This window comes from Myxocyprinus asiaticus, chromosome 50 (genome assembly GCF_019703515.2).
Source record: "Myxocyprinus asiaticus isolate MX2 ecotype Aquarium Trade chromosome 50, UBuf_Myxa_2, whole genome shotgun sequence".
NCBI classification, from domain to species: domain Eukaryota; kingdom Metazoa; phylum Chordata; class Actinopteri; order Cypriniformes; family Catostomidae; genus Myxocyprinus; species Myxocyprinus asiaticus.
Window position 1 is genome coordinate 24476113 of NC_059393.1, and position 25822 is coordinate 24501934.

The window sequence follows — 25822 nt, forward strand, 5'->3', positions numbered from 1 at the left end:
TATTTTCATGACAGTTAAGTACATTCTAGTCAAACTCTCATTATTATAAAACAAAAATTGCTATATTATTTTAAAAAGTATTTAAACATTATGGTAGTATTTGTTGTATTACCTTTAATTTTTATGGTGATTTAAAAAATACTTAATTATATGACATTATTTGTAACAGAAAAATATTAATTCCAGTAATGATAATCTAATTAGAATCTTTATTGAGAAAAACTCAAAAGTAAAATAATTGTTTTTTGTCATTATATTCGGCATATATTAAAGGCAGAATAGCATACTCTACAATTATGTATAAATACATTAAATATCTTGCAAAAGATATTACAAAAGAACATGGAATTACAGAGGAAGGAAATAAAGTACTTCAAGATGCAGCAGCAGTGAATAAGAGTTGAGAGTGAGAATAAATCATGAAAAAAATAACTAAAACAGAAAACGTGCAAGCAAAACAGAAAGAGACAGAGAGAGAGAGAGAGTGAAAGAGAGATAACCGCTGTTCCTAAAAGCCTTGTGGGCTACACTGTAAAAAAAAATATTTTAAATTAAACAATGCTATTTAAATAAATAAACAGATTTATTCAAATTATAAATTAACATGACAGAAACAACCTTTCTACATTGTTTTACAACAATGAAATTCATTTTAAGAGACAGGAACAACTTTCATTTTTTACAGTGTAGTGACCTTCACAGTGATTTTGGGCACAGTACATAGATGCTTTCAGAACATCTGAGAGAAAGAACATACCAAACATTCGAACTGAGAATAAAATAACATTCAAACTGAAAGAAACATGCAAACTTTTCAAATAGATAGAAAGAATATTTAAAATATTCAAACTGACAGAACGTTCAAAAGGTTCAAACTGAAAAAATATTTAAAACGTTCAAATTGAAAGAACATTCAAAATGTTCAAACTGAAGAAAAGAACGTTCGAAACATTGAAACTGAAGAAAAGAACGTTCGAAACGTTCAAACTGAAGAACGTTCGAAACGTTCAAACTGATGAAAAGAACGTTCGAAACGTTCAAACTGAAGAACGTTCGAAACATTCAAACTGATGAAAAGAACTTTCGAAACATTCAAACTGAAGAAAAGAACGTTCGAAACATTCAAACTGATGAAAAGAACGTTCGAAACATTCAAACTGAAGAAAAGAACGTTCGAAACATTCAAACTGAAGAAAGAACGTTCGAAACATTCAAACTGAAGAAAGAACGTTCGAAACATTCAAACTGATGAAAAGAACGTTCGAAACATTCAAACTGAAGAAAAGAACGTTCGAAACATTCAAACTGAAGAAAGAACGTTCGAAACATTCAAACTGAAGAAAAGAACGTTCGAAACATTCAAACTGATGAAAAGAACGTTCGAAACATTCAAACTGAAGAAAGAATGTTCGAAACATTCAAACTGATGAAAAGAACGTTCGAAACATTCAAACTGATGAAAAGAACGTTCGAAACATTCAAACTGAAGAAAGAACATTCGAAACATTCAAACTGATGAAAAGAACGTTCGAAACATTCAAACTGAAGAAAGAACGTTCGAAACATTCAAACTGAAGAAAAGAACGTTCGAAACATTCAAACTGATGAAAAGAACGTTCGAAACATTCAAACTGAAGAAAGAACGTTCAAAACATTCAAACTGAAGAAAAGAACGTTCGAAACATTCAAACTGATGAAAAGAACGTTCGAAACATTCAAACTGAATAAAAGAACGTTCGAAACGTTCAAACTGAAAAAAAGAACATTCAAAACATTCAAACTGATGAAAAGAACGTTCGAAACATTCAAACTGATGAAAAGAACGTTCGAAACATTCAAACTGATGAAAAGAACGTTCGAAACATTCAAACTGAAGAAAGAACGTTCGAAACATTCAAACTGATGAAAAGAACGTTCGAAACATTCAAACTGATGAAAAGAACGTTCGAAACATTCAAACTGAAGAAAGAACGTTCGAAACATTCAAACTGATGAAAAGAACGTTCGAAACATTCAAACTGATGAAAAGAACGTTCTAAACATTCAAACTGATGAAAAGAACGTTCGAAACATTCAAACTGAAGAAAGAACGTTCGAAACATTCAAACTGAAGAAAAGAACGTTCGAAATGTTCAAACTGAAAAAAAGAACATTCAAAACATTCATACTGAAAAAACAATGTTCAAAACATTCAAATTGAAAGAACATTCAAACCTTATAAACAGAGAGAAAGAACGCTCAAAACATTGAAAGAACAAATTTAAATTGAAAGAATATTCAAAATGTTCAAACTGAAAGACTTAAAATTAAAAACGATCATACTGAAAGAATGTTCAAAAAGTTCAAACTTAAAAAAACTAAAAGAACATTAAAACATTTAAACTAAGTAACAACTAAACTAATGTACTCTAACAACTCAATCTATCAGTACTTAAGCCGCATATTTGAGGTATCATTCCTGTCTGTAGCACAAACAGTGAAGAACGAGTAACATAAGATCAATGTCAGGGATCAATACAAGCAATAACAATACTCTTAAGTGCTCATGTGTAAATATAGTATAAATGCATCTCCAGACCAAATCTTTGCATAAACAACACCATCATTCTCCTAGAATTCCCTGAGAGTCTGCTGAAGATAAACAGCCATTTCTATCATCTTTTTACAATCTTCAACAGGTTGTGAAGCTTTATATAAGAGTCGTGACATCAAAGTCCGCCCCCTGATACAATATTCTCAATCTGTGCCATTCTTACATTCGAACAAAATTATATTGCAGAGTTTTTCATCTCAAGGGACCATTTAAACTTCAATGATTACTACACTTTTTACACCACATGAAGTTTTTTTATTTAAGATTATTAGATCACAAAAATTCGAAACATTCATTACATAAGCTAAAAATATAGAGTAACACTGTCCGATTCATTTCCCAAAAAATAATAATGGTTTTAAAATGCATTTTTGTAGAGCTTCATTAATGTAGACTGAGGTAAAACTTGACAGTAACGAGCCTCAAAACTTTGATTTTGAAATCAAAACCACAAACATCATAAATGAAAAAAAGAGCAAACATTAAGTTTAACACATCAGTTTAAACGATGACAGAAATCGTTTCTGCTCACCAGAATATATGAACTCAGCAAAAAAAGAAACGTCCTCTCACTTTCAACTGCTTTTATTTTCAGCAAACTTAACTTGTGTAAATATTTGTATGAACATAAAAAGATTCAACAACTAAGACATAAGCTGAACAAGTTTCACAGACATGTGACTAACAGAAATGGAATAATGTGTCCCTGAACAAATGGGGGGTCAAAATCAAAAGTAACAGTCAGTATCTGGTGTGGACACCAGCTGCATTAAGTACTGCAGTGCATCTTTTCCTCATGGACTGCACCAGATTTGCTAGTTCTTGCTGTGAGATGTTACCCCACTCTTCCACTAAGGCACTTGCAAGTTCCCGGACATTTCAGGGGGGAATGGCCCTAGGCCCTCACCCTCTGATCCAACAGGTCCCAGACGTGCTCAGTGGGATTGAGATCCGGGCTCTTCACTGGCCATGGCAGAACACTGACATTCCTGTCTTGCAGGAAATCATGCACAGAACGAGCAGTATGGCTGGTGGCATTGTCATGCTGGAGGGTCATGTCAGGATGAGCCTGCAGGAAGGGTACCACATGAGGGAGGAGGATGTCTTCCCTGTAATGCTCAGTGTTGAGATTGCCTGCAATGACAACAAGCTCAGTCCAATGATGCCGTGACACCGCCCCAGACCATGACGGACCCTCCACCTCCAAATCGATCCCGCTCCAGAGTACAGGCCTCAGTGTAACGCTCATTCCTTCGACGATAAACGCGAGTCTGACCATCACCCCTGGTGAGACAAAACCATGACTCAACAGTAAAGAGCACTTTTTGCCAGTCCTGTCTGGTCCAGCGAAGATGGGTTTGTGCCCATAGGTGACGTTGTTGCCGGTGATGTCTGGTAAGGACCTGCCTTACAACAGGCCTACAAGCCCTCAGTCCAGCCTCTCTCAGCCTATTGCGGACAGTCTGAGCACTGATGGAGGGATTGTGCATTCCTGGTGTTACTCAGGCAGTTGTTGTTGCCATCCTGTACCTGTCCCGCAGGTGTGAAATTCAGATGTACCGATCCTGTGCAGGTGTTGTTTCACGTGGTCTGCCACTGCAAGGACGATCAGCTGTCCTTCCTGTCTCCCTGTAGCGCTGTCTTAGGCGTCTCACTGTACGGACATTGTAATTTATTGCCCTGGCCACATCTGCAGTCCTCATGCCTCCATGCAGCATGCCTAAGGCATGTTCATGCAGATGAGCAGGGACCCTGGGCATCTTTCTTTTGGTGTTTTTCAGAGTCAGTAGAAAGGTCTCTTTAGTGTCCTAAGTTTTTATAACTGTGCCCTTAATTGCCTACCGTCTGTAAGCTGTTAGTGTCTTAACGACCGTCCCACAGGTGCATGTTCATTAATTGTTTATGGTTCATTGAACAAGCATGGAAAACATTGTTTAAACCCTTTACAATAAAGATCTGTAAAGTTATTTGGATTTTTATAAAATTATCTTTAAAATACAGTGTCCTGAAAAAGGGACGTTTCTTTTTTTGCTGAGTTTATATATCAGCCTAAAGATTTAAGGGCAGTTCACACAACAAAGATTATTGCTTTAAAAAAATAGCTGGGTGGAGTAAAATGAAATGGAACAGATCAAAGGGGTCTCAAGAGACATTTTATTTATTTATTTTTAAAGTTGAATGACTTTTAACTCGACTTAAAAAAGTAAAGCTCATGGGGAGAGATGCTAAAAAAAACAGACCAACAATTAATTTAACATTGCACAGACAGAAAGTTAAAACAAATCCTTTGTGAATAACCCCTGTAGTATGAGTATATTTGCCTTTTTCCCAGTGAAAAATCTAAACATCCATAAAACAAGATACATTTATTGAAAAGTAAAATCACATAAGACATTAAGACCTCTTTTTTTAGAATATAGGAGTTATTTTTTCACTTCTTGCTAGCATAAATCTCACCACTGACAAGGATACTGTAGGATTTTTGCAGTGCAAAATAGAGGTCTGCAACCTGAACTGGGCCCGACAGGTTTCGGGCTGGGTTCGGTTCAGTTTTTCAAGTAGGACTTGGGTTCAGGTTTGTAATTAATGAAAAAAAAAGCAGGCTTACCGAACTTGTTTCACGCACACACTCTCACTCACAGACACACGCAAATGGACGAGTTCACACTGAACGTGTTTTTGCGCACGTCTGTTCTGTTTTTCCATTGTTTAAACACACGATGGACGAATGTCTTTGACATTTGCACCGCATCTCGCATTTTCTCAGGAATCTCGCACAGGACTGGTATATTTTAAACACCGTGTCAAGTTAAAAAGAACTAGACAGACACCTGCGCTCCGTTTCATTCTTTGCGCTGCATCTAGATTGTTTTCAGCACAGTTGTCACAAAGATTCAACATTCTGAACAAGTTCCAGCTGCATAGAGCGGGCTGTCATATTATCCCAGATTGTTCCGCACCAAGTGAAGTTTCAGCCAATAAACGGTAAGTCAATGCTTTTTTCCCCTTCTGCTCTAGTGTACTAAGGGGCTGCCGTGCCTTGTTAAAACGGTGTATGTTTACTGTTTCAATACTGTTACGAATTATGACTATATTCTTACGTAAAATACACCCTATTGCAACAGTACTTGCTAGGAGAAGATATTAGATAGTAAGCGATTTCCTGTTGGGTTCTGGCTCAAAATCTGATGGTATTGTTCGGGCCGGGTAGGGTCTCGGATACAGGTCGGGTTTCATTTTAAGGCCCGTGCAGACCTCTAGTACAAAATATCAACGCCAAAACCCAGACAAAAAAACAGATGCTTTACTGTTGACCTGTTGAGTTGTCAGCATCACGGAGCATCTGTTGAAGTTATGAAGCTCTAGACCAGTGGTGGGCAACTATTTTGGTAAAGGAGCCACATAGGGCTTTAAGTAATGCATAGGGGGCCACATTGCATTCCTTTTGAGATACAATATTCAGCACTGATTTGGCTTTTGTATCTTTTAAGCCCAGAAATAGTTGTATATGTGTGCAATAGTGTATATGTGACTAATGGGACTATTCTGCAATTGCCTAATATATTGTATTGCTCTACAAAGGTAGATACTTTTCTATCAGGCATTAAAAAACTGAATAAAGGCTGAGCTTATTATAAATGATTTATTTTACCATTTCTGCTTCCCTGTTAATTTATTATTCAATTTAACACTCTCTACATCAGGGGTCTGTTTTAATAATAAAAAATAAATCAAATAGAAAATTATAGAACTTTTAATGTTTGTCACAAAGCGGGCAAGTTTACTTATTTTATTCTCAAAACATTACCTAAAAGGATCATGATGTGGGTCTCGTCAATGGTTTGACCTTCCATTCAGCACACAACTGAATAAAACAGGCTGCATGACTATGATAAATGATTACTGCAAAAGTTTGATTAACATACAGGTGCGAGGGGAATTCAACATTTCTAAATTGCACAAATAAAAAATACATATACTTATTTGTGTGCATGGCTGCCAGACTGCACAAAATAAGTATAACATTAGGCAGAATATTTCCAATTTGCACAAGTATAAATCTCAAATTGGGGGTGTTGCGTCTCTTATCTGGCAACCTGAGCATGTTAAACGCTTGTGGAGGGACGTTAGGTCCCAATGCAAGATAACTGAAATATCCAATAAAAAAATAAAAAAACACTTTTAGGTAATATGAGCCACGGACCACATTAAACCATGTGGAGGGCCGGATCCGGCCCCAGGCCGTAAGTTGCCCAGGTCTGCTCTAGATGCTTGTACACTGCACCAGACAGAACTCATTCTGTGTGTGTGTGTGTGTGTGTGTGTGTGTGTGTGTGTGGACAGGTAAAGTGGATAACAGTAGTTGTTAGACACACACGCAGAGCAAGAGTAATGAGACAGGACATGTCGACTTCAACCGCAGGAAACGCACATCTGTGTGTGTTTGTGTGTGTATCAGAGAAATTTGAGAAAGTGGAAAACAAGAAGACTTAAACACCTGCTTGACCTTATATATATTGTGTGTGTTCCGATCACTTCCTTCCAACGACTGTCTGAATTTAATTTATCTCCAGAGGTTTATCAAGTACCTTCTCATTTCCTACAGAAATCCACTCTTTCGAACTTCTGCACTTTTAACTGCAATATAACTGCAAATAAATCTAAAATCTATAATGTTATTTAGAACTAAAGAATTGCTTCTTTGATATTTAACGTCTGACTAGAGACCTCAGAGATACAACATTTTAATGTGCCATTTTTCCGAGCTTTCCTGGCCGTCTGCAATTGATTTGAGCTGCAGATTTGACTTTAGCTGAAACAGGTCACCAGTAATGCGTTCGAGCATGAACTGTTTTAAAAGTGAGCTTAGCTGACTGAAAGATTTCATTTGCTCAAGCAAACACCCAGTGGAGGACCGTGCATTTAAAGTCTTCAGTGTGATTCATGCCATTAAGAAAACACAGTTTCACAATGAATAAGACACCCTATGCCTTTGGGCATCATACATTATGTTGCAGCTAACTAGTAATACCAATTGACATTTTAAAAACACGTCCACGCACGAAAGCCAGAACTTGAAACAACACGTAATGCTCAAGCAAACCTAATTTTAACTGCAGCATGACTATTTTCTGAAATGAACGTCTCCCAAAACATACATTTAAAAATCATAATTTTTCATATGAATCTAACAAGGAGGTCTATAATACCTGGAAAAATCTATCTAATAATATTTGCGATTTAAATGTTGCTTGCAATACATTTAGTTTCGTCAGGGTTATGCTGCGTTCCATTCAAGTTGGATGTGGGATATTCCTGTTTGATATCGCCGACCATAAATGCATCCCATTCCCCGATATTCAGAACTGCAACTGTCCCGTTAGATTAACAGGGGTTTGACTCTCATTAGAGATGTCTCCTAGCAACCCAACTGCAGCACTAGCATTTGTGCTTCAGGTGTATGATCATCAAAAGAGATTATAAAGTTTTATACACCTGTTTCTGCAGGCGTTTGTTAAACAAGCTTTAATATCATGTAATGTGGAAACAAACTCATTTATCGATATTACTTAATAAAGTGAATGTTCCCTGAGTGTCGACATGTTTGTGTGACATCATGCCCCTGCATCTCGGCGAAATCGGAGTTGAGAATTTCTGCATGAGCCTACAAGTTGTAATTCTGACTTCAAGATGCATTCCATTGCACTTTTCCTAGTAGGAAGTTGTAAAATCCGACTTTCCGAGTTGAATGGAACGCAGCACTACTTTTCAAAACTTGATCCGACACTGAATGCTCCAGCAGCCTAATTTACACTTAGAAAACTCCAGAGGTTGCTATAACAATGCGAAAAGCACTTACCAATTTGCTTGAAGTGAAAATCAGTCCTCCTTTCCTGATTAATAAATTAAGCAATCACACAGTCATGCAGAACATCTCGTGTTTTTAAATCCATAAGGATCTCTTTCTCAATGGCGATAGCGGCAGTGATGACAATCTCGTGCTCTTCGCTTTCAAATTACGTCACTTAAAGCGTGATTGCGTCACTCAAGGCCAGCTAGAAGGCCTGAGGCGGTGGAGCTCAAACTCACGTGCTGCTTCGGCTAATGAGCTCGGCTTTGGGCATGTGATTTGTGAAACAGTTGTCACACTTCGCTTGTAAGCATCAAGAAATAAATTCTGACTGGATAAACGTTTTGTTCTTCTCTATTTGTTTATAGATTAATTAAGAGTGGAAAGCGATTCAAAATACATATACAAGGTCACTGAGAATGAAAGGATGAAAAATATTTATTTATTTGACATGTTAGGCCAGCAAAGAAGGCTTTGCTGGCCCTGAGAATTCGCCACTGTGAACACCCCTAATACTTTATTTTTAAACGGCCACTGGATATTCTTTTTTCAATATGATGAATGAAAACATTAAGAAGTCATTAGTGATGAAATAACAAGTCATTCAGTCAGTGATAAGTGCTAAGTGGCACAATCGGGTGTCAGGTAGGGCTCATGTGTCATAATCACTCTAATTGGGTCCATTATGAGATTTTCACCCACATTACAAGTCATCTACTACAGTTTAATTTTTCACATTTCACATGGGTTAGGGAACATTGCGGTTGAACAAGCAATCTGTCTTGTGAATTGAGACATCGATAGGTATGTGAACACTACTGTAGCTGGAAGAGGCGTTGAGATAATGATGCCCATTTCGTGAATGTTCTTTCGAGTCAAATCTGTTCAATGAATCGATTTATCTGGTTCACAAAAACTGTAAGTCTGAAAGATACCTTCTCCAAACTGTATTGGCCCAAGTTGTTCTTTGGTTCATGGATTAATTGTATTTTTGTTGTTGTTGTTGAAGTGGTTCATTGAAATGAATTCTTCGAAAGAACCGATTTGTGGAAATGATGTGGAACTTTGAAAAGGTTAAGCAACTAAAAGGACCAAAATTGCTGACATAAATCTTAACAAATTAGTTTTTTCTTGATTTTAGTTGTACTCTAGTGGGCAACTAATATGGGTTTATCAATAGCTGATGCAATACCATTATTTAGAGAGCGGGGTGGCAGAATTAATGGAAATATAAACGTAACAATACAATTGAATGATTGAATTTTTTTAAACACTATTTACCCAAAATTAAAAAATACATAAATAATAATAATAATTAAAAAAAAATATTATTAAAAATTATTATCCACTGACAAAGGCTGTCAGTAGATTTTGGAATCAAAATGATCTCAATGAGGCCAAATGTTATTTCATTAATCATCCTGGTGGATAATATTGGTCTATCACTAATGAGAATTAAAGGATTAATTTTAGAGCTTGTTTTGCAGGGCAATATACCATACAGTGTCAATATACATGCAGTTGAAGTCAGAAGTTTACATACACTTAGGTTGAAGTCATTAAAAAATATTTTTTACCACGCCACAGATTTCATATTAGCAAACTATAGTTTTGGCAAGTCGTTTAGGACATCTACTTATGTGCATGACATGAGTAATTTTTCCAACAACTGTTTACAGACAGATTGTTTCACATTTAATTGACTATATCACAATTCCAGTGGGTCAAAAGTTACATACACTAAGGTAACTGTGCCTTTAAGCAGCTTGGAAAATTCTAGAAAATGATGTCAAGCCTTTAGGCAATTAGCCATTTAGCTTTTGATAGGCTAATTGGAGTCAATTAGAGGTGTACCTGTGGATGTATTTTAAGGCCTACCTTCAAACTCAGTGCCTCTTTGCTTGACATCATGGGAAAATCAAAAGAAATCAGCGAAGACCTCAGAAAAAAATTGTGGACCTCCACAAGTCTGGTTCATCCTTGGGGGCAATTTTCAAATGCCTGAAGGTACCACGTTCATCTGTACAAACAATAGCACACAAGTATAAATGCCATCATACCACTCAGGAAGGAGACACATTCTGTCCCCTAGAGATGAATGTAGTTTGGTGCAAAAAGTGCAAATCAATCCCAGAACAACAGCAAAGAACCTTGTGAAGATGCTGGAGGAAACAGGAAGACAAGTATCTATATCCACAGTAAAACGAGTCCTATATCGACATAACCTGAAAGGCTGCTCAGCAAGGAAGAAGCCACTGCTCCAAAACTGCCATAAAAAAGCCAGAATACAGTTTGCAAGTGCACATGGGGACAAAGATCTTACTTTTTGGAGAAATGTCCTCTGGTCTGATGAAACCAAAATTGAACTGTGGCCATAATGACCATCATTATGTTTGGAAGAAAAAGGGTGAGGCTTTCAAGCTGAAGATCACCATCCCAACTGTGAAGCATGGGGGCGGTAGCATCATGTTGTGGGGGTGCTTTGCTGCAGGAGGGACTGGTGCACTTCACAAAATAGATGGCATCATGAGGAAGGAAAATTATGTGGATATATTGAAGTAACATCTGAAGACATCAGCCAGGAAGTTAAAGCTCAGGTGCAAATGACCCCGAGCATACCTCCAAAGCTGTGGCAAAATGACTTAAGGACAACAAAATCAAGGTACTGGAGTGGCCATCACAAAGCCCTGACCTCAATCCGATAGAAAATTTGTGGTCAGAACTGAAAAAGCTTGTGTGAGCAAGGAGGCCTACAAACCTGACTCAGTTACACCAGTTCTGTCTGGAGGAATGGGCCAAAATTCCAGCAACTTATTGTGAGAAGCTTGTGGAAGGCTACCCAAAACATTTGACCCAAGTTAAACAATTTAAAGGCAATGCTACCAAATACTAACAACATGTATGGAAACATCTGACCCACTGGGAATGTGATGAAAGAAATAAAAGCTGAAATAAATCATTCTCTCTACTATTATTCTGACATTTCACATTCTTAAAATAAAGGAGTGATCCTAACTGACCTAAGACAGGGAATGTTTTCTACCACTAAATGTCAGGAATTGTGAAAAACTGAGTTTAAATATATTTGGCTAAGGTGTATGTAAACTTCTGACTTCAACTGTATATACAGTATATATGATGGAATTTTCATTTTCGAGTAAACCCTTTAATTGAGTCGTTAAAATGAATGAGTTTTGTAGAACTGTAAAAAGCTTCCAAAAGCATCTGCAAACAAATGTATGCGATATTTTTCAAAGCCTCTCTTGCATCTATAATCCCTTCAAGGACATTGCAGCAGATGCATGTAGGTTAATTGGCGATTGTCTTTGCTATAATGCAGCACATCTATCACTGAATTAAGTCTTCTGGTTTTCCTGCTCTCATCTTGACAGCTGTGAAAACACGCAGTTAATCAAAGCTCAGTATCGTCCGAGCTTTGATTTACATCGAGAGCGCAATACTTCCAGTATATGATTTCTTCGATCTGTACGAGCACGTGTCAGACCCTGAGAACACAATGGTGCAGTATTTTGTAAAGACTGGGTTTTTTTTATGCTGCAGTGTGATGGTACATAAAACCCAAATGGCTTCAGAAAAGATTATTAGAGTGTACAAATCAATGTTTAATACATTCTGTAAAAGTACTTTTCATCATTGTTAGTGGGCCTACACATGGAGTTTGTGTTGCAAACTTAGTGTAAAGTGTTTCTGAACAAATGCAGAGCCGGATTTGTCCAAAACTGTCCACATATACTTTCTTAAGAAGGGATAGTTAAGACATTATGACTTCAATATGCTGTTCAACTTCACTATTTTGGTCACCTTCCCAAATGGTGTTTCTCTAGCAACATTGGTGCCATGTTTAAGCACAGCAGACATCGCTCATATTAGACTAGCTTAAAGGTTTTATTGGCCTGCACAAATGTAATGGACAAATAAATGTCATTTAAAGGATTTAATGATCACAGTAATGTGCAGTGCTCATAACAATCATGGCTTTAACTTCAATGAGTCTTAAACTGTTTGGTAAGTTTGATTATGTGACTTGTGGTGACCTCTAGTGTTTAGAAAGCGTGAGTGACACCAGGCTGTGTTTAGAGGCAAATCTCCACTCTAAGACACATTAAATGAGGAACACAGAATCATCAGGAGCCTTTGGGAAATTACAGCGGGAGCCATTTGTTGTTTCATTTGTCATTAGTGGTGCTTCCAAGGCTAGCCTTTTCAAAAACGTTTACCCGGAGCATTAATTTCAACACGTAGGCCTAACTGTGTTTACGTTTGTCGAACAACACAAGAACTTGGCACACTAATATAGAATGCAGGATATTAATCTGCATTTTAAAGCTTCGGACACGGCTCTTCCAATCAGAAGTTAGCATTGCAGCTATCTGTTTTATAAAAATGAACAACGCCTGTGGTCAAGCAGAAGCTATTAAACAGTTAAATAGCTGCGCTGAATGAATTTGCATTTTACAAAATGCAACGCAAGCGTTTCCACTGATTGTAAAGGGAACAGAGCCAATTGTGGTGTGAAATCTGCTTTAGTCTCATAAATATCAGATAAGCTGCTGTCAAAAGCTCTTGAATCTCTGATTAATCCATGAAGATCAAGTTTCGATTATTCAGTCAAGGTTAACTGAAACACTTACAGGAATAGTACACCCCAAAATAAAAGAAGCATATTCACACCGGTCTTTCCCAAACAATGACAGTTTAATATGACTATGGCAATCCAAAAAGGACATAAATACACTATAAAGATGGTCCATAAAACTTGTGCACTATATTATAAGTTATTTGATATTGGGGTTTTTTTGTGTGGAGAAGACTGAAATGTATGTTGCCAATTATTTATTAATAAATAGCTTTTGAATTTACGTCTAGAATTTAAAAAAGTGCTGCGTCATGTTAGGTTAGTCAGAGATTATTACCAGAGACGGGCCACTTTGGAATGCTCAGCCAAGAAGCTCTGAGCACCCAACAGTCAACGGATGTAGAGAGGAAGTCCCACCTTACAATTAAAAGAGCCAATCACCTTTTAGATACAGACATCTGTCAATCAACTCTAGAACATGCTTGCACATTAGCTATACACGCCTGGAAAATTGAGTTTTTTAGCGTAATATGAGGTAAAGAATCACAATGTATGATACCAGTATTGTCAGATTTTTTGAGATTTTGGTCTTTCTCCATTCAGGTAGATAGGAGCTGCACTGGCATGACTGGAAATAACCTCCCAAGAGTGTCCCAAAGATGGCCGACAGTGAACTGACTTGCTAGATAGACTTTGGGTTAGTACACATTTAAAAAATGCTGTTTTGGTCACAATGACACTGACGAGCCAATTTTTAAAATCTGGACGCGAACACAGAATAGATGCAAAATGGAACATTTTCATGTATTTCACATGTATATCACTCTATTATATACATTTAGCTATTTAGCACAAAGCTATTCTGTGTTCTCAGAAGACTTGGAATATAGTGCGCAAGTCATATGGACTACTATTATATATTTATGGTGCTTTAGTGCCATTTTATGTCCTTTTTGGAGCTTGACTGTCATGGTCATTATGAACTGTCATTGTATGGAAAAGAGTTGCATGAAAATTCTTCAAAATGTTGACATTTGTGGAAAAAATTACAGCATACACTGGGTTTAGAATGACACGAGGGGGAGTGAATACATTTTCAGTTTTGATCACAAAAATAGAAACATATACAGATAAAAAGACTATATATTAGAGGTTGACCGAAATATCGGTTTTACCGATTAATCAGTGCCAATTGTTGCTTTCTGGATCTATCGTTATCGGCAATTATCGCCGTAGATTTTCGCAGATAACGATAGTTCCAGAAAGAAATGATCAGCAATAATATTGTTTTTCGTAATTTCAAAATAAGAGTCCTCTGTGTGTTTTTGGCTTTTTTAAACTTAGAAGTCCCACGTTATGCAACAAATCTTCATTCTGTCTGGTTATTTTTGCGATTTTGGTTGAACAATGAACTGCGTCTGGGATTTGATTCATTTTACTCTTTATCTGTGTCCGTCATAGTAAGGAAATACAATACAATACAACCTTTACAATAAGGTTCCATTGGTTAACATTAGTATATGCATCAGGTATTATGAACAAACAATTAACAATATATTTGTTACATCATTTATTAATTTTTGTTAATGTTAGTTAATAAAAATACAATTGTTCATTGTTAGTTTATGTTAGTTCATTGTGCATTAACTAATGTTAATTAATACAATGTATGATTTTAAAAATGTATTAATATATGTTGACATTAACATGAACTAAGATTAATAAATGCTTAATAAGTGTTGTTCATTGACATTTCATGCTAACTAACTAATGTTAACAAATGGAACCTTATTGTAAAGTCTTACCAAATCAATTTTAAAAAACTATCGGCCGATTAATCGGTTATCGGCCTTTCCCAACACCTTAGTTATCAATATCGGCAAATCCACCATCTGTTGACCTCTACTATATATCAACATTATCTCTAAACCAGAATAGTCAACGTGAAATATGCAGACAGTACTTCTTACATAACACACCAGTTATCGATTCCACATCTATAATTAAATGTATTTGACTCGATAATTATTTTTACCCTCAAGACAAACTAGTCTAATTCAGCAGTTTTGACGACATGGATTCCTTCGCCAAGAATAAAATGTTTAGACATCATTTGGCAAAAGAACTCTATCAGAATAATAACTAAAGAATTAGATTTTTATATTGTCACATTTTATTTTCATTTTCACAGTACCAGGATGTTGCTGTGCGGTTGCTAAGGTGTTTTGAGTGTTTTGTTGCTAAGCAAAACCAGTATGACTTTTGTGTTCCACAGAAGAAAGTCATACTGGTTTTGAAACAAAATGAGGGTAGGTAAAAGATTGAGTAACTATCTCTTTAAACTACTACCTTATTTTCTGACCCAACGTTTGTCGTCTTTCACTATGTAATTGACCCCACAGCTAAAGTGAAAGCTCAGGCAAACCTTCCTCTGGGCGTACAGAAGGGTAAAATGTGAGCCGATGCTTTGGAGGTGAAAACAAATCCACGTCTAATGGATACTGAAGAAGTGGACGATACAAATTCTGCCCCATGACAGAAAGTCGAGCCATCTGTCTGCTTATCACAGCCCAGTCTTGTATCGACCGCTCCAGTGCTATTCTAAATATGTGCACTGCCAATTGATGGCGACGCACGCGCTGTCAACCGCCGGTGAACTCACAATGTTCTTGGGGTTGTACGAATGATTTGCAAACAAGCCATACATATCTTGCATGTTAATTAAAGCATTGCCACTAAAAAGAACAAAATTGGCAACTATATATATATATATATATATATAAGAAAGAAAAAAAACCCAATATGCACTAGAAAGTTAATTAAATATCACAGCTGCTAAAAGTATGAAAATTAACAAATGTATATAAGAAATTTTTTTTATAAACTAGCAAGCAATTAAAGCACCACTGCTAAAGATATCAAAATTAACAAATATGCCTATACATTACACAAAATCTAGATAAACTAGTCGACTTCACTCATTGAGTAGTCAGTTGCTGGACAACTGGTTAGCTAGTCACCATCATGACCAATCCCTCATTTCATATTGATTAAACTGTATACGGATATCATGTTTTAATGGTTTGATCGCTCTGTATTCAGTTTTGTATTACAGATGATCCACTTTGCACCTTCTAAATAGGTTTATAAAACATCCCAAAGGAGACACTATATAGGACACATCCATTATCAGAACATGAGTGGCGGAGACGAAAACCCCACACGCACTTACCAGACAGGAGACAGCACTCTGTGTAAATATGCTTAAGTGCTCTAAAGCAATTCTTCAATAAGTGCGAAAGCAAATGTATTTGTGGCCTTTACAGCAATGCAGCACATATCTCACTAGACTCAATAAATGGCCGACCCATGGGAGATCTTGAACGCTGAGTAGACCCCTTAAGATCAGCAACAACGGCAATCTAAATGGCTGTTTTGCAGATAGCCAGCGTTCTTCTCATCAGTGTAAAGGGACTGTTGAAAACTCATGAAATGCTCTTGGGGAGAGAACTTTATCTCTATTGTTCAGTGTGATAAAACTCAAGTCTTATAAAACCAATCCAGAACCAATCCAGAGTTGATTTACTGGATAAAAAATGATTTGATATGAGGGACCGTATTGCATTAAAAAACATAAAGATGCAGCACAATGGAATAATAAAAAGTTAACTGCTTATTTTGAGAAAGTGGCTTAAACGTTGTGCTCGTGGCGAAAGACACTGAAAACAACAGTAAGATGAGTCATAGCGGTAAAAACTGATTTCTATTGCATGTGTAAGAGTATTTGAAAAAAAGAGTATACATTTAAAAATAAAATAAAAACAAGCATGCTAATTAAAGCACCACTGCTAAAAATATCAAAATGAACAAATACGTATGAGAAAAATCTAGATAAACTAGCACGCTAGTTAAAAGACCACCACAAAAAATATAAAAATGAACAAATATCATTTTAGAAAAAAATCTAGGTAAACTATTGCGCTAATTATTGCACAACTGCTAAAAATATACCAAATTTATTTATATACACTGGCAGCCAAATGTTTGGAATAATGTACAGATTTTGCTCTTATGGAAAGAAATTGGTACTTTTATTCACCAAAGTGTCATTCAACTGATCACAATGTATAGTCAGGACATTAATAACGTGAAAATTTACTATTACAGTTTGAAAAAAATGTTCAGAACTTCTTTAAACTACTTCAAAGAGTTCTCATCAAAAAATCCTCCATGTGCAGCAATGACAGCTTTGCAGATCCTTGTTATTCTAGCGGTCAGTTTGTCCAGATACTCAGGTGACATTTCACCCCACACTTCCTGTAGCACTTGCCATAGATGTGACTGTCTTGTCGGGCACTTCTCACGCACCTTACAGTCTAGCTGATCCCACAAAAGCTCAATGGGGTTAAGATCCATAACACTGTTTTCCAATTATCTGTTGTCTAATGTCTGTGTTCTTTGCCCACTCAAACCTTTTCTTTTTGTTTTTCTGTTTCAAAAGTGGCTTTTTCTTTGCAATTCTTCCCATAAGGCCTGCACCCCTGAGTCTTCTCTTTACTGTTGTACATGAAACTGGTGTTGAGCGGGTAGAATTCAATGAAGCTGTCAGCTGAGGACATGTGAGGCGTCTATTTCTCAAACTAGAGACTCTGATGTACTTATCCTCTTGTTTAGTTGTACATCTGGTCTTCCACATCTCTTTCTGTCCTTGTTAGAGTCAGTTGTCCTTTGTCTTTGAAGACTGTAGTGTACATCTTTCTGTGAAATCTTCAGTTTTTTGGCAATTTCAAGCATTGTATAGCCTTCATTCCTCAAAACAATGATTGACTGACGAGTTTCTAGAGAAAGCTGTTTCTTTTTTGCCATTTTTGACCTAATATTGACCTTAAGACATGCCAGTCTATTGCATACTGTGGCAACTCAAAAACAGACAATGTTAAGTTTCATTTAACGAACCAAATAGCTTTCAACTGTGTTTGATATAATGGCAAGTGATTTTCTAGTACCAAATGATCAATTTATCATGATTACTCAAGGATAAGGTGTTGGAGTGATGACTGCTGTCTAGATTTGATCAAAAATGACTTTTTTCAAATAGTGATGGTGCTGTTTTTTACATCAGTAATGTCCTGAATATACTTTGTGATCAGTTGAATGCCACTTTGGTGAATTAAAGTACCAATTTCCTTCTGAAACAGCAAAATTATTCCAAACTTTTGGCCGCCAGTGTATATATATATATATATATATATATATATATACAGCTCTCAAATGTGATCAAGAGGAAGATGGATGGCCACAAGCCATCAAACAAAGCCGAGCTGCTTGAATTTTTGCACCAGGAGCGGCATAAATTCACCCAACATCAATGTGAAAGACTGGTATAGAGCATGCCAAGACACATGAAAGCTGTGACTGAAAATCAGGGTTATTCCACCAAATACTGATTTCTGATCAACTTATTGATAACTTCTCTTCCTAAATTAAAACATTAGTATTGTGTTGTTTATAAATGAATATGAACTTGTTTTCTTTGTATTATTGGAGGTCTGAAAACACAGCATCTTTTTTGTTATTTTGACCAGTTGTAATTTTCTGCAAATAAATGCTCTAAATGACAATATTTCTATTGGGAATTTGGGAGAAATTTAGCCAGTACTTTATAGAATAAAACTAAAATGTTCATTTTACTGAAACACATAGGTATATACCTATATGTTCATATATATATATATATATATAAAGTATATCTATCTATCTATCTATCTGTGACGAGGATCCGAGAAGATAAATAAAGCAGTCGCTAAAAAATGTCAAAATTAACAAATATATATAAGAAAATATCTAGATTAACTGGTCGACCTCATTAATCGACGGAATTGTAAACATTGTGCGAAAACATGGCGAAAGACAATAAAAACAACAGCAAGATGAGTTACAATGGTCAGAAATGATCGTCTAGTACATGATTACATAGAAAAACCATTAAAAACAGCACGGACAGATGCAGTAATGTGTTCTGTGTGATTTATTCGATTTTGAATAATCTAACTGCAATTAGCACACATTTGAACCTGACAAAAAACACCATCATAAAAGGCATTCTAAAGAAAAATCCACAATAATCTTTAAAAAAAACAAAAAACTACTCAGATACTCACTAAACGTCGAAAGTGCCAAGAAAGTGTATTCTTAAATAGTTGTGAGAAAAAGATCCATCAAGTGGCATTGGGACCAACACATTTCAGTGTATACAACAATACACACAATTATTAATCATAAGTCATCAAAAGCTAATAAAGGAGAAACTGGAAAACATTCATATGCTGTTTTAATTGGCAAAGCTGAAAACAAAAGAATAAATAACTTTTGATTCCTGCTAGATACAGAGAGAACACCTATTCATCTTCCCTGACACCTCAAGAGCAGCAAATAAAGTCTGCCAGCCTCACAATAACACACTGAGAATGAACTAAGCACCGGGGGCGAGAACTGAACTCCTACTTACTCTGAGAACATTGCCACTTTTCAAGACATCAGTCCTATCCAGTGTTGAAGTGGGCCGGTACTTACGGTGCAAAGTAATAGCAAATCTATGCTATTCTGTTCACAGTACAGGCAATTATTCTTGGCTCTCATAAACTGACAGACACATTTTTCACTATGGGTATAAAATGTGGCACATATTTTAGCTTATTCTAGCAAAGAACAGTCCATTCAGATAAGACAACTATGAAGGATCATCTCACTGACATATCAAAAAGAGGAGCTATATTAGAGTACGTCTTATGTATTTTTGGAACTAAATATTTATGTGCTAAAATTTGCCTCTACATACAGCTTTCCCCCTTAGTGAATTCAGTTTTAATTCATACAGTCCCTCTTTGAAGGAGAAAAACAAAATTCTAAAATCAAAATAACCATTATATAAATTAAAAAAATATACAGTATATATCCAAAATAACAATATAATAAATATAAAACAATTATAACCAAAATAATGTTTATAAAAAAATAAAAATTTCACAACCAAAATAAGCATTGTATAAATGTAAAAATGTATAAGCAAAATAATCATTATATAAATATAAAACTTAACCAAAATAACAATATATATACAGTATAATTATAATAACATATAATGAAAATAACCATTATTTAATATAAATTATTATAACAAAAATAACTAAATTACCTGTGTGACTATAACATTTTGTAATCAAAATAACAATTTTATAAATATAAAAATGTATAATAAAAAAAAAAACAATTAAATCAATATAAAATGTAAAAATGTTTATACTCAAAATAAGTCTTAAGCTGAATTAAGTAATATATATATATAACTAAATACACATTAGATTGATACTTTATTATCTGATTTCTCAGAAATATAATGGGTGCCAAGATTGTACATAATCGACACCATCATTTGACCACTTCCACCAGTTACTTCCCTAATCTACCAACGTATCATCAAATGACAAAAAAATAATAATAACGTGGGCATTCACACACATACACACTATATATTGAATTATGTTTATTTGGGGAACTTTCTCTGCAAATGCTGGTATAGTCGATTAACTGGGATAAATTTGATGAATTTATCAGCATATCATGCTTAAACATTTTAACCGATTGACAGCCATAATAAATAATAATAAATACTGAACCTCTCTCCAATGTTCTGGTCCGCACTCCTTCCCTGTAAAGTTGCACTTGAGCAGCACGTCTTCCATACGGTGACGTGTGCGGTTAAAGAACTCGGCGAGGCTGAATCGAAAGCCTTGCCTGTCTGGCTCTGGTGCCAGAGGGATCCCTGGGGCCATGTTGTCCTCGTAAACCAACAGAGGTCCTGTAGATCACTGTAGCTGTAGTTGCGAACGTCTGAACATGTTATAGTTGCAGAGCGTGATGACGGGAAAGGTCATGCTGTTGGCGCCTCACTCATCCAGCATGGTGACATGGTCAAACTGCAGGTAATAAATGAAGAGGAACATGGAGACCACAAGCAGAAAGACCACTACCCACAAGCCCTGGCGCACCCCAAACTTCTTGTCTTCCACAAAGAAGTGGTTGGCGCCATGGAGTGAGCAACCGCCGAAAAACGTAGCTAGGTCGATGTTGGGTGCTTCCTCTTCTTCCACACCATCGTATATGTCAAGATCGTTGCAGTTTTCTTGGTACTTGCCATTTTCGCCAACTTTGGACCAACCCACCCTCTTGTAATGGTCATCAAAGCTGTCATTGCGCGAGCCGCTCACCGGTTCATCGTCCGTGCTAAAGGAAATGGTGCAAGTGATTCATACCACATCCGAAGGTTAAATAAAAATAAAAAAGTCGAAAGAAGAGTAGGAGATTGGCGAGTCTGAATAAGTTTAGATGACTTCCACAGTGTAGAGGTTAGCCTTGTTGTTTGTTCCAAGTTCATCCACAGGTCAATATTTGCGTGAAATTCTGACCCTTTTCTTTATGGCTAATAGCGAAATAAAGAACACAGATCTACTCTGCAAATATGGAAACCTTTGCAGGAACCATAAACGGTCAATCCAAACAACCTTCTCAACTCGTTTGATTACACTCTTTCCAATGACTTCATTCTAAGGCATAAAGCCAATATGTCCTATGTAAAAACTGTCCACGCTGACTGCAGTCCTGTCAGTTGCAATTACGATTCGTTAACACCATCGAAAAATGACAATCCCAGCTTTATCTTCTGGCCACTAACCGTGAATGTAGAGTTGGACGAATATGACAGATCTCTTCAGAAATGGTATTGAGCGCTGTGACATAATCTCTGATATGTCTCTCCACATCAGTACATCTGAAGAGGGAATGGCGCTGTTGGAATCTAAAGTACTTCCTGAGCCAAACACCCTCCCTCAGACAGGGGATACTCCCAGAGCACCAGGCCACTGCCTTCAGCTGATGTCAGCACATGATGTCAGCACAAGATCAACTTTCATAGCCTGAAATGGAACAGTTGACTTTATTTTACACACATTTCTGGACATAACAATAATCTAGGCCACCCACAGTGCCTCCATATCAACACAAAATAGAGATTTTAATTTTTGCCTCAATGAATTTCAAACAACTGGTGTCTTGGTGTCTTCAGAATAAATGCCACTTGGTTTGATAATCAGCCACGGTATAAATACATGATATTCGATTTGAGGGTCAAGTAACAAGCATGAGTCCAATTCGTTGCTGCACGCTGCTTTCTCAGCTGCTAAATAAACACTGTTGAGTTTTGAATAAGGTCATGACATAAATGTGCTTACATGTGGCTATGGTGAAGAGGTGAAGATACTGTACAAGGTTAAATTAAGGTGTTATTTCATAGAGACACTGTCTCCTTTAGTAATCTATAGCATTTTACATCTTGTCCGATCATTGATCTCTATTGACGACTCTTTGACTGTGCTTTCCGATTCTGTTCTATGAGTGGAGGAAACAACAGTGAAATCCAGACTTAGAAAATGCAACTCTGTAGTACTGAATTTTAATTTGAGGTATGGAAGACAAATAAGTCATCTTAGACAAGCTTCCCAGTGCATTGACAACATCCTGGAATCTTTAAAGATCTTCAAAAACAATCCAGCAGATGGCAGCAGCACTCAGCGTCTGAATCATATGCACCTCTTGCCAAACACATTCCCTGGTGTCAAGCTAAAGTGCAATCACACTGATTGCCTGAAGCTCAGTCACTGCAAATGAATTCTCAACATTGCTTCACTGCTACTCAACAGGTTTCTCTACACTACAGTCAATTCTTCTGCACTCCTGAAGTGGAAGTATGGCAGCGAACAGTGTACTGTTGAATCATTTATGATTTTTCTTCAGGCAATTTTTGCTACTTACTGTACCTAGTGTCTGCTAGGGCAAGTATCACTGTTACTATTGCTCAAACTTAGTGGTAGAAATTGAATAAATCCCTTAACTCATCCCACACTGATTGTGCTATGAATGATACTGTACCTCAAATCATGTTTCTTGTTTAGGAGAGGTGTCATGTTACTTTTCTAAGCTATCAAACATTTAGTTTGCATCATAAAACATGCAGTACATATCCCACAGACTTACACTGAAAGAGGGATCTAGGATTTAGAGATCTGAATATCAGAGACTTTTTTGAAAAATAGGGCCAGTAAGCAACCACCTAGAACACCCTGGCAACAGTACATCAAATGCCTTGAACACCCTGGCAATTGCATATCAAACACCTAAAACACCCTGGCAACTGCATATCAACCACCCAGAACACCCTAGCAACTGTATATCAAACACCTAGAACACCCTGGCAACTGCATATCACCTAGAATGCCCCAGCAACGGCACACCAGCCACATAGAATACACTTGCAACTGCATAACAACAAACCAGAAAACCCTAGCAACCACATATAAACCTCCAAGAACACCCTAGCAGCCGCATAGCACCCTCCCAAAAAACCCTAGCAACGGCATATCAACCAGCAATAATACCCTAGAAACTGCATAACAACCACCCAGAATACCCTGGCAACTGCATAAGAACCACCCAGAATACCCTAGCAACTGCATAACAACCACCTGGAACACCACAACAACTGCTTAACTACCCAGACCACCCTAACAACCACATAGCAACCACCCAGAAAACCCTAGCAACTGCATATAAACCACCTACAATACCCTAGCAACTGCATAACAACCACCCAAAATACTCTAGAAACTGCGTAACAACAAAGCAGAACACTCTAGCAAATACATAACAACACCCAGAATACCCTAGCAACTGCATAACAACCATGTAATACACAATACCAACTGCATGAAAACCACCCAGTACAATCTAACAACCACAGAGCAACATCCCAGAACACCCTAGCAACCACATATTAAACACCCACAACACCCTAGCAGCCATATATCAACCATCCTGAAAACCCTAGCAACCAAATATCAACCACCTAGAATACCCCTGAAATTGCACAACCACCCAGAATACCCCACCAGCTGCATAAAAAACAATTAGAACACTCTAGCAACCACAACAACAACCTGAAACTACCCAACAACTGCTTAACAACCACCCAGAACACCCTAACAACCAAACAGCAACCACCCAGAAAACCCTAGCAACTAAGAGCCACACAGAATACACTAGCAATGGCATTAAAACAACCAAGAACACTCTAGCAACCACACATAAACCTCCAAGAACACCCTAGCAACTGCATAACAAACACTGGGAATACCCTAGCAACCACGTAACAACCATGTAAAACACCACAGCAACCACATATTAAACACTGCAACACCACAGCAGCCACATAATAACCACCCAGAAAACCCTAGCAACTAAGAGCCACATAGAATACACTAGCAATTGCATTACAACAACCCAGAACACTCTAGCAACCACATTTAAACCTCAGAATACTCAAGAACACCCAGAATACCCAAGCAACTGTGTAACAATCATGTAAAACACCATAGCAACTTCATTAAAACCACCCTAACAACCACATAGCACCATCCTAGAAAACACTAGCAACTGCTTAACCACTCGAAACACCCTGGCAACCAAATAGTAATTTAATAAACATTATATAAATAAAAAAATATAACCAAAATAACAATAATCATTATATAAACATAACATTTTATAACCAAAATAACAAAATAAACATTATATAAATATAAAAATTTATAAGCAAAATAATCATTATATAAATATACAATTCCATAACCAAAATAACATATATATATATATATATATATATATACACACACAGTATAATTATAATAATTTATAACCAAAATAACCATTATTTAATGTAAAATATTATAATCAAAATAACAATTTTATAAATATAATATAACACTCATATAGCAACCACATAACAACGCTCTGGCAACCAAAATTTTATGATATTAATAAAATGTAAAAATGATTGATCAAAATGAAGAATATGAGAAAAGATATAAAGAAATAAAATAAACATTTAATAAGTGGGAAAGCAAAGTTGCTATAAATACTTTGTACTGAAAGTATCAGGGGGTACTTCACAAATTTTATTTGATCTGACATTTAATTTGAACTCAAGTTTCCACCAAGAAATTTTTGAAAACCCCGACCAAAAGATAAAGAGAAATAAATTTAGAAGGAAAGAAATTGATAAATATTTTAAACAAGAGTTTAGCTTTGTGGCATCTGTAGACTTGGGCTACTGTTTTACATTTATTTGCTCTCTACAGCAAACACACATCACCTAATCAAAACATCCAGTATATGCCTAGTGGAAATGCATGTAATGTCTTCATCAGACACTAGGGGGCAGTAGATGTGTTGCTGTACAGTGACTTTGCCTTCAGGGCAGGTATTTCATTTAATGCACGTGGAGATGGTCCATCATTTCCACTCAAGACCTTCTCAAACCTACAGCTCTGATAGACCTGTCGTTACCATGGATACTGCGAGCCCAGGGAAACCACATGAAGACCCATTACCGACGATGTGTTGTCACACAACACAAACACACACTGAAATATACACGTATATAATTTGATTCAACTACTGCTACTCTGTGTCTAATATCTGAAGAGGCCTACTGAGTGCTAAACACATTATTTAACACCAGGCCATCTTTAAAATGTTTATGGAAACTGATTTAATGTCCAGCAGGCCTGGAGTGGCACAAATCCAGAATCAAACATGAAACTGGCACGACAAGCACTGGAATTAACTGCCAAACTATGGAAAACATAAACAGACGGACGAACCTGTTGGT

At 36.6% G+C, this 25822-nt stretch overlaps 1 protein-coding gene across 3 annotated transcripts in view; it reads right to left on the reverse strand.

Moving 5' to 3' along the window:
• Positions 1-25822, reverse strand: part of LOC127439015 (acid-sensing ion channel 1B-like) — a 238925-nt gene that overhangs the window by 42466 nt on the left and 170637 nt on the right. Inside the window, exon 1 of one of the 3 annotated variants that reach the window (XM_051694991.1) lies at positions 20718-21840. The exons of the other annotated variants lie outside the window; for them this stretch is intronic. Within the exon in view, the coding sequence (XP_051550951.1) occupies positions 20718-20873 (156 nt within the window). The 5' untranslated portion in view covers positions 20874-21840. Of the gene's footprint in view, positions 1-20717; positions 21841-25822 lie in introns of those variants that run through there. 3 annotated transcript variants of the gene reach the window in all.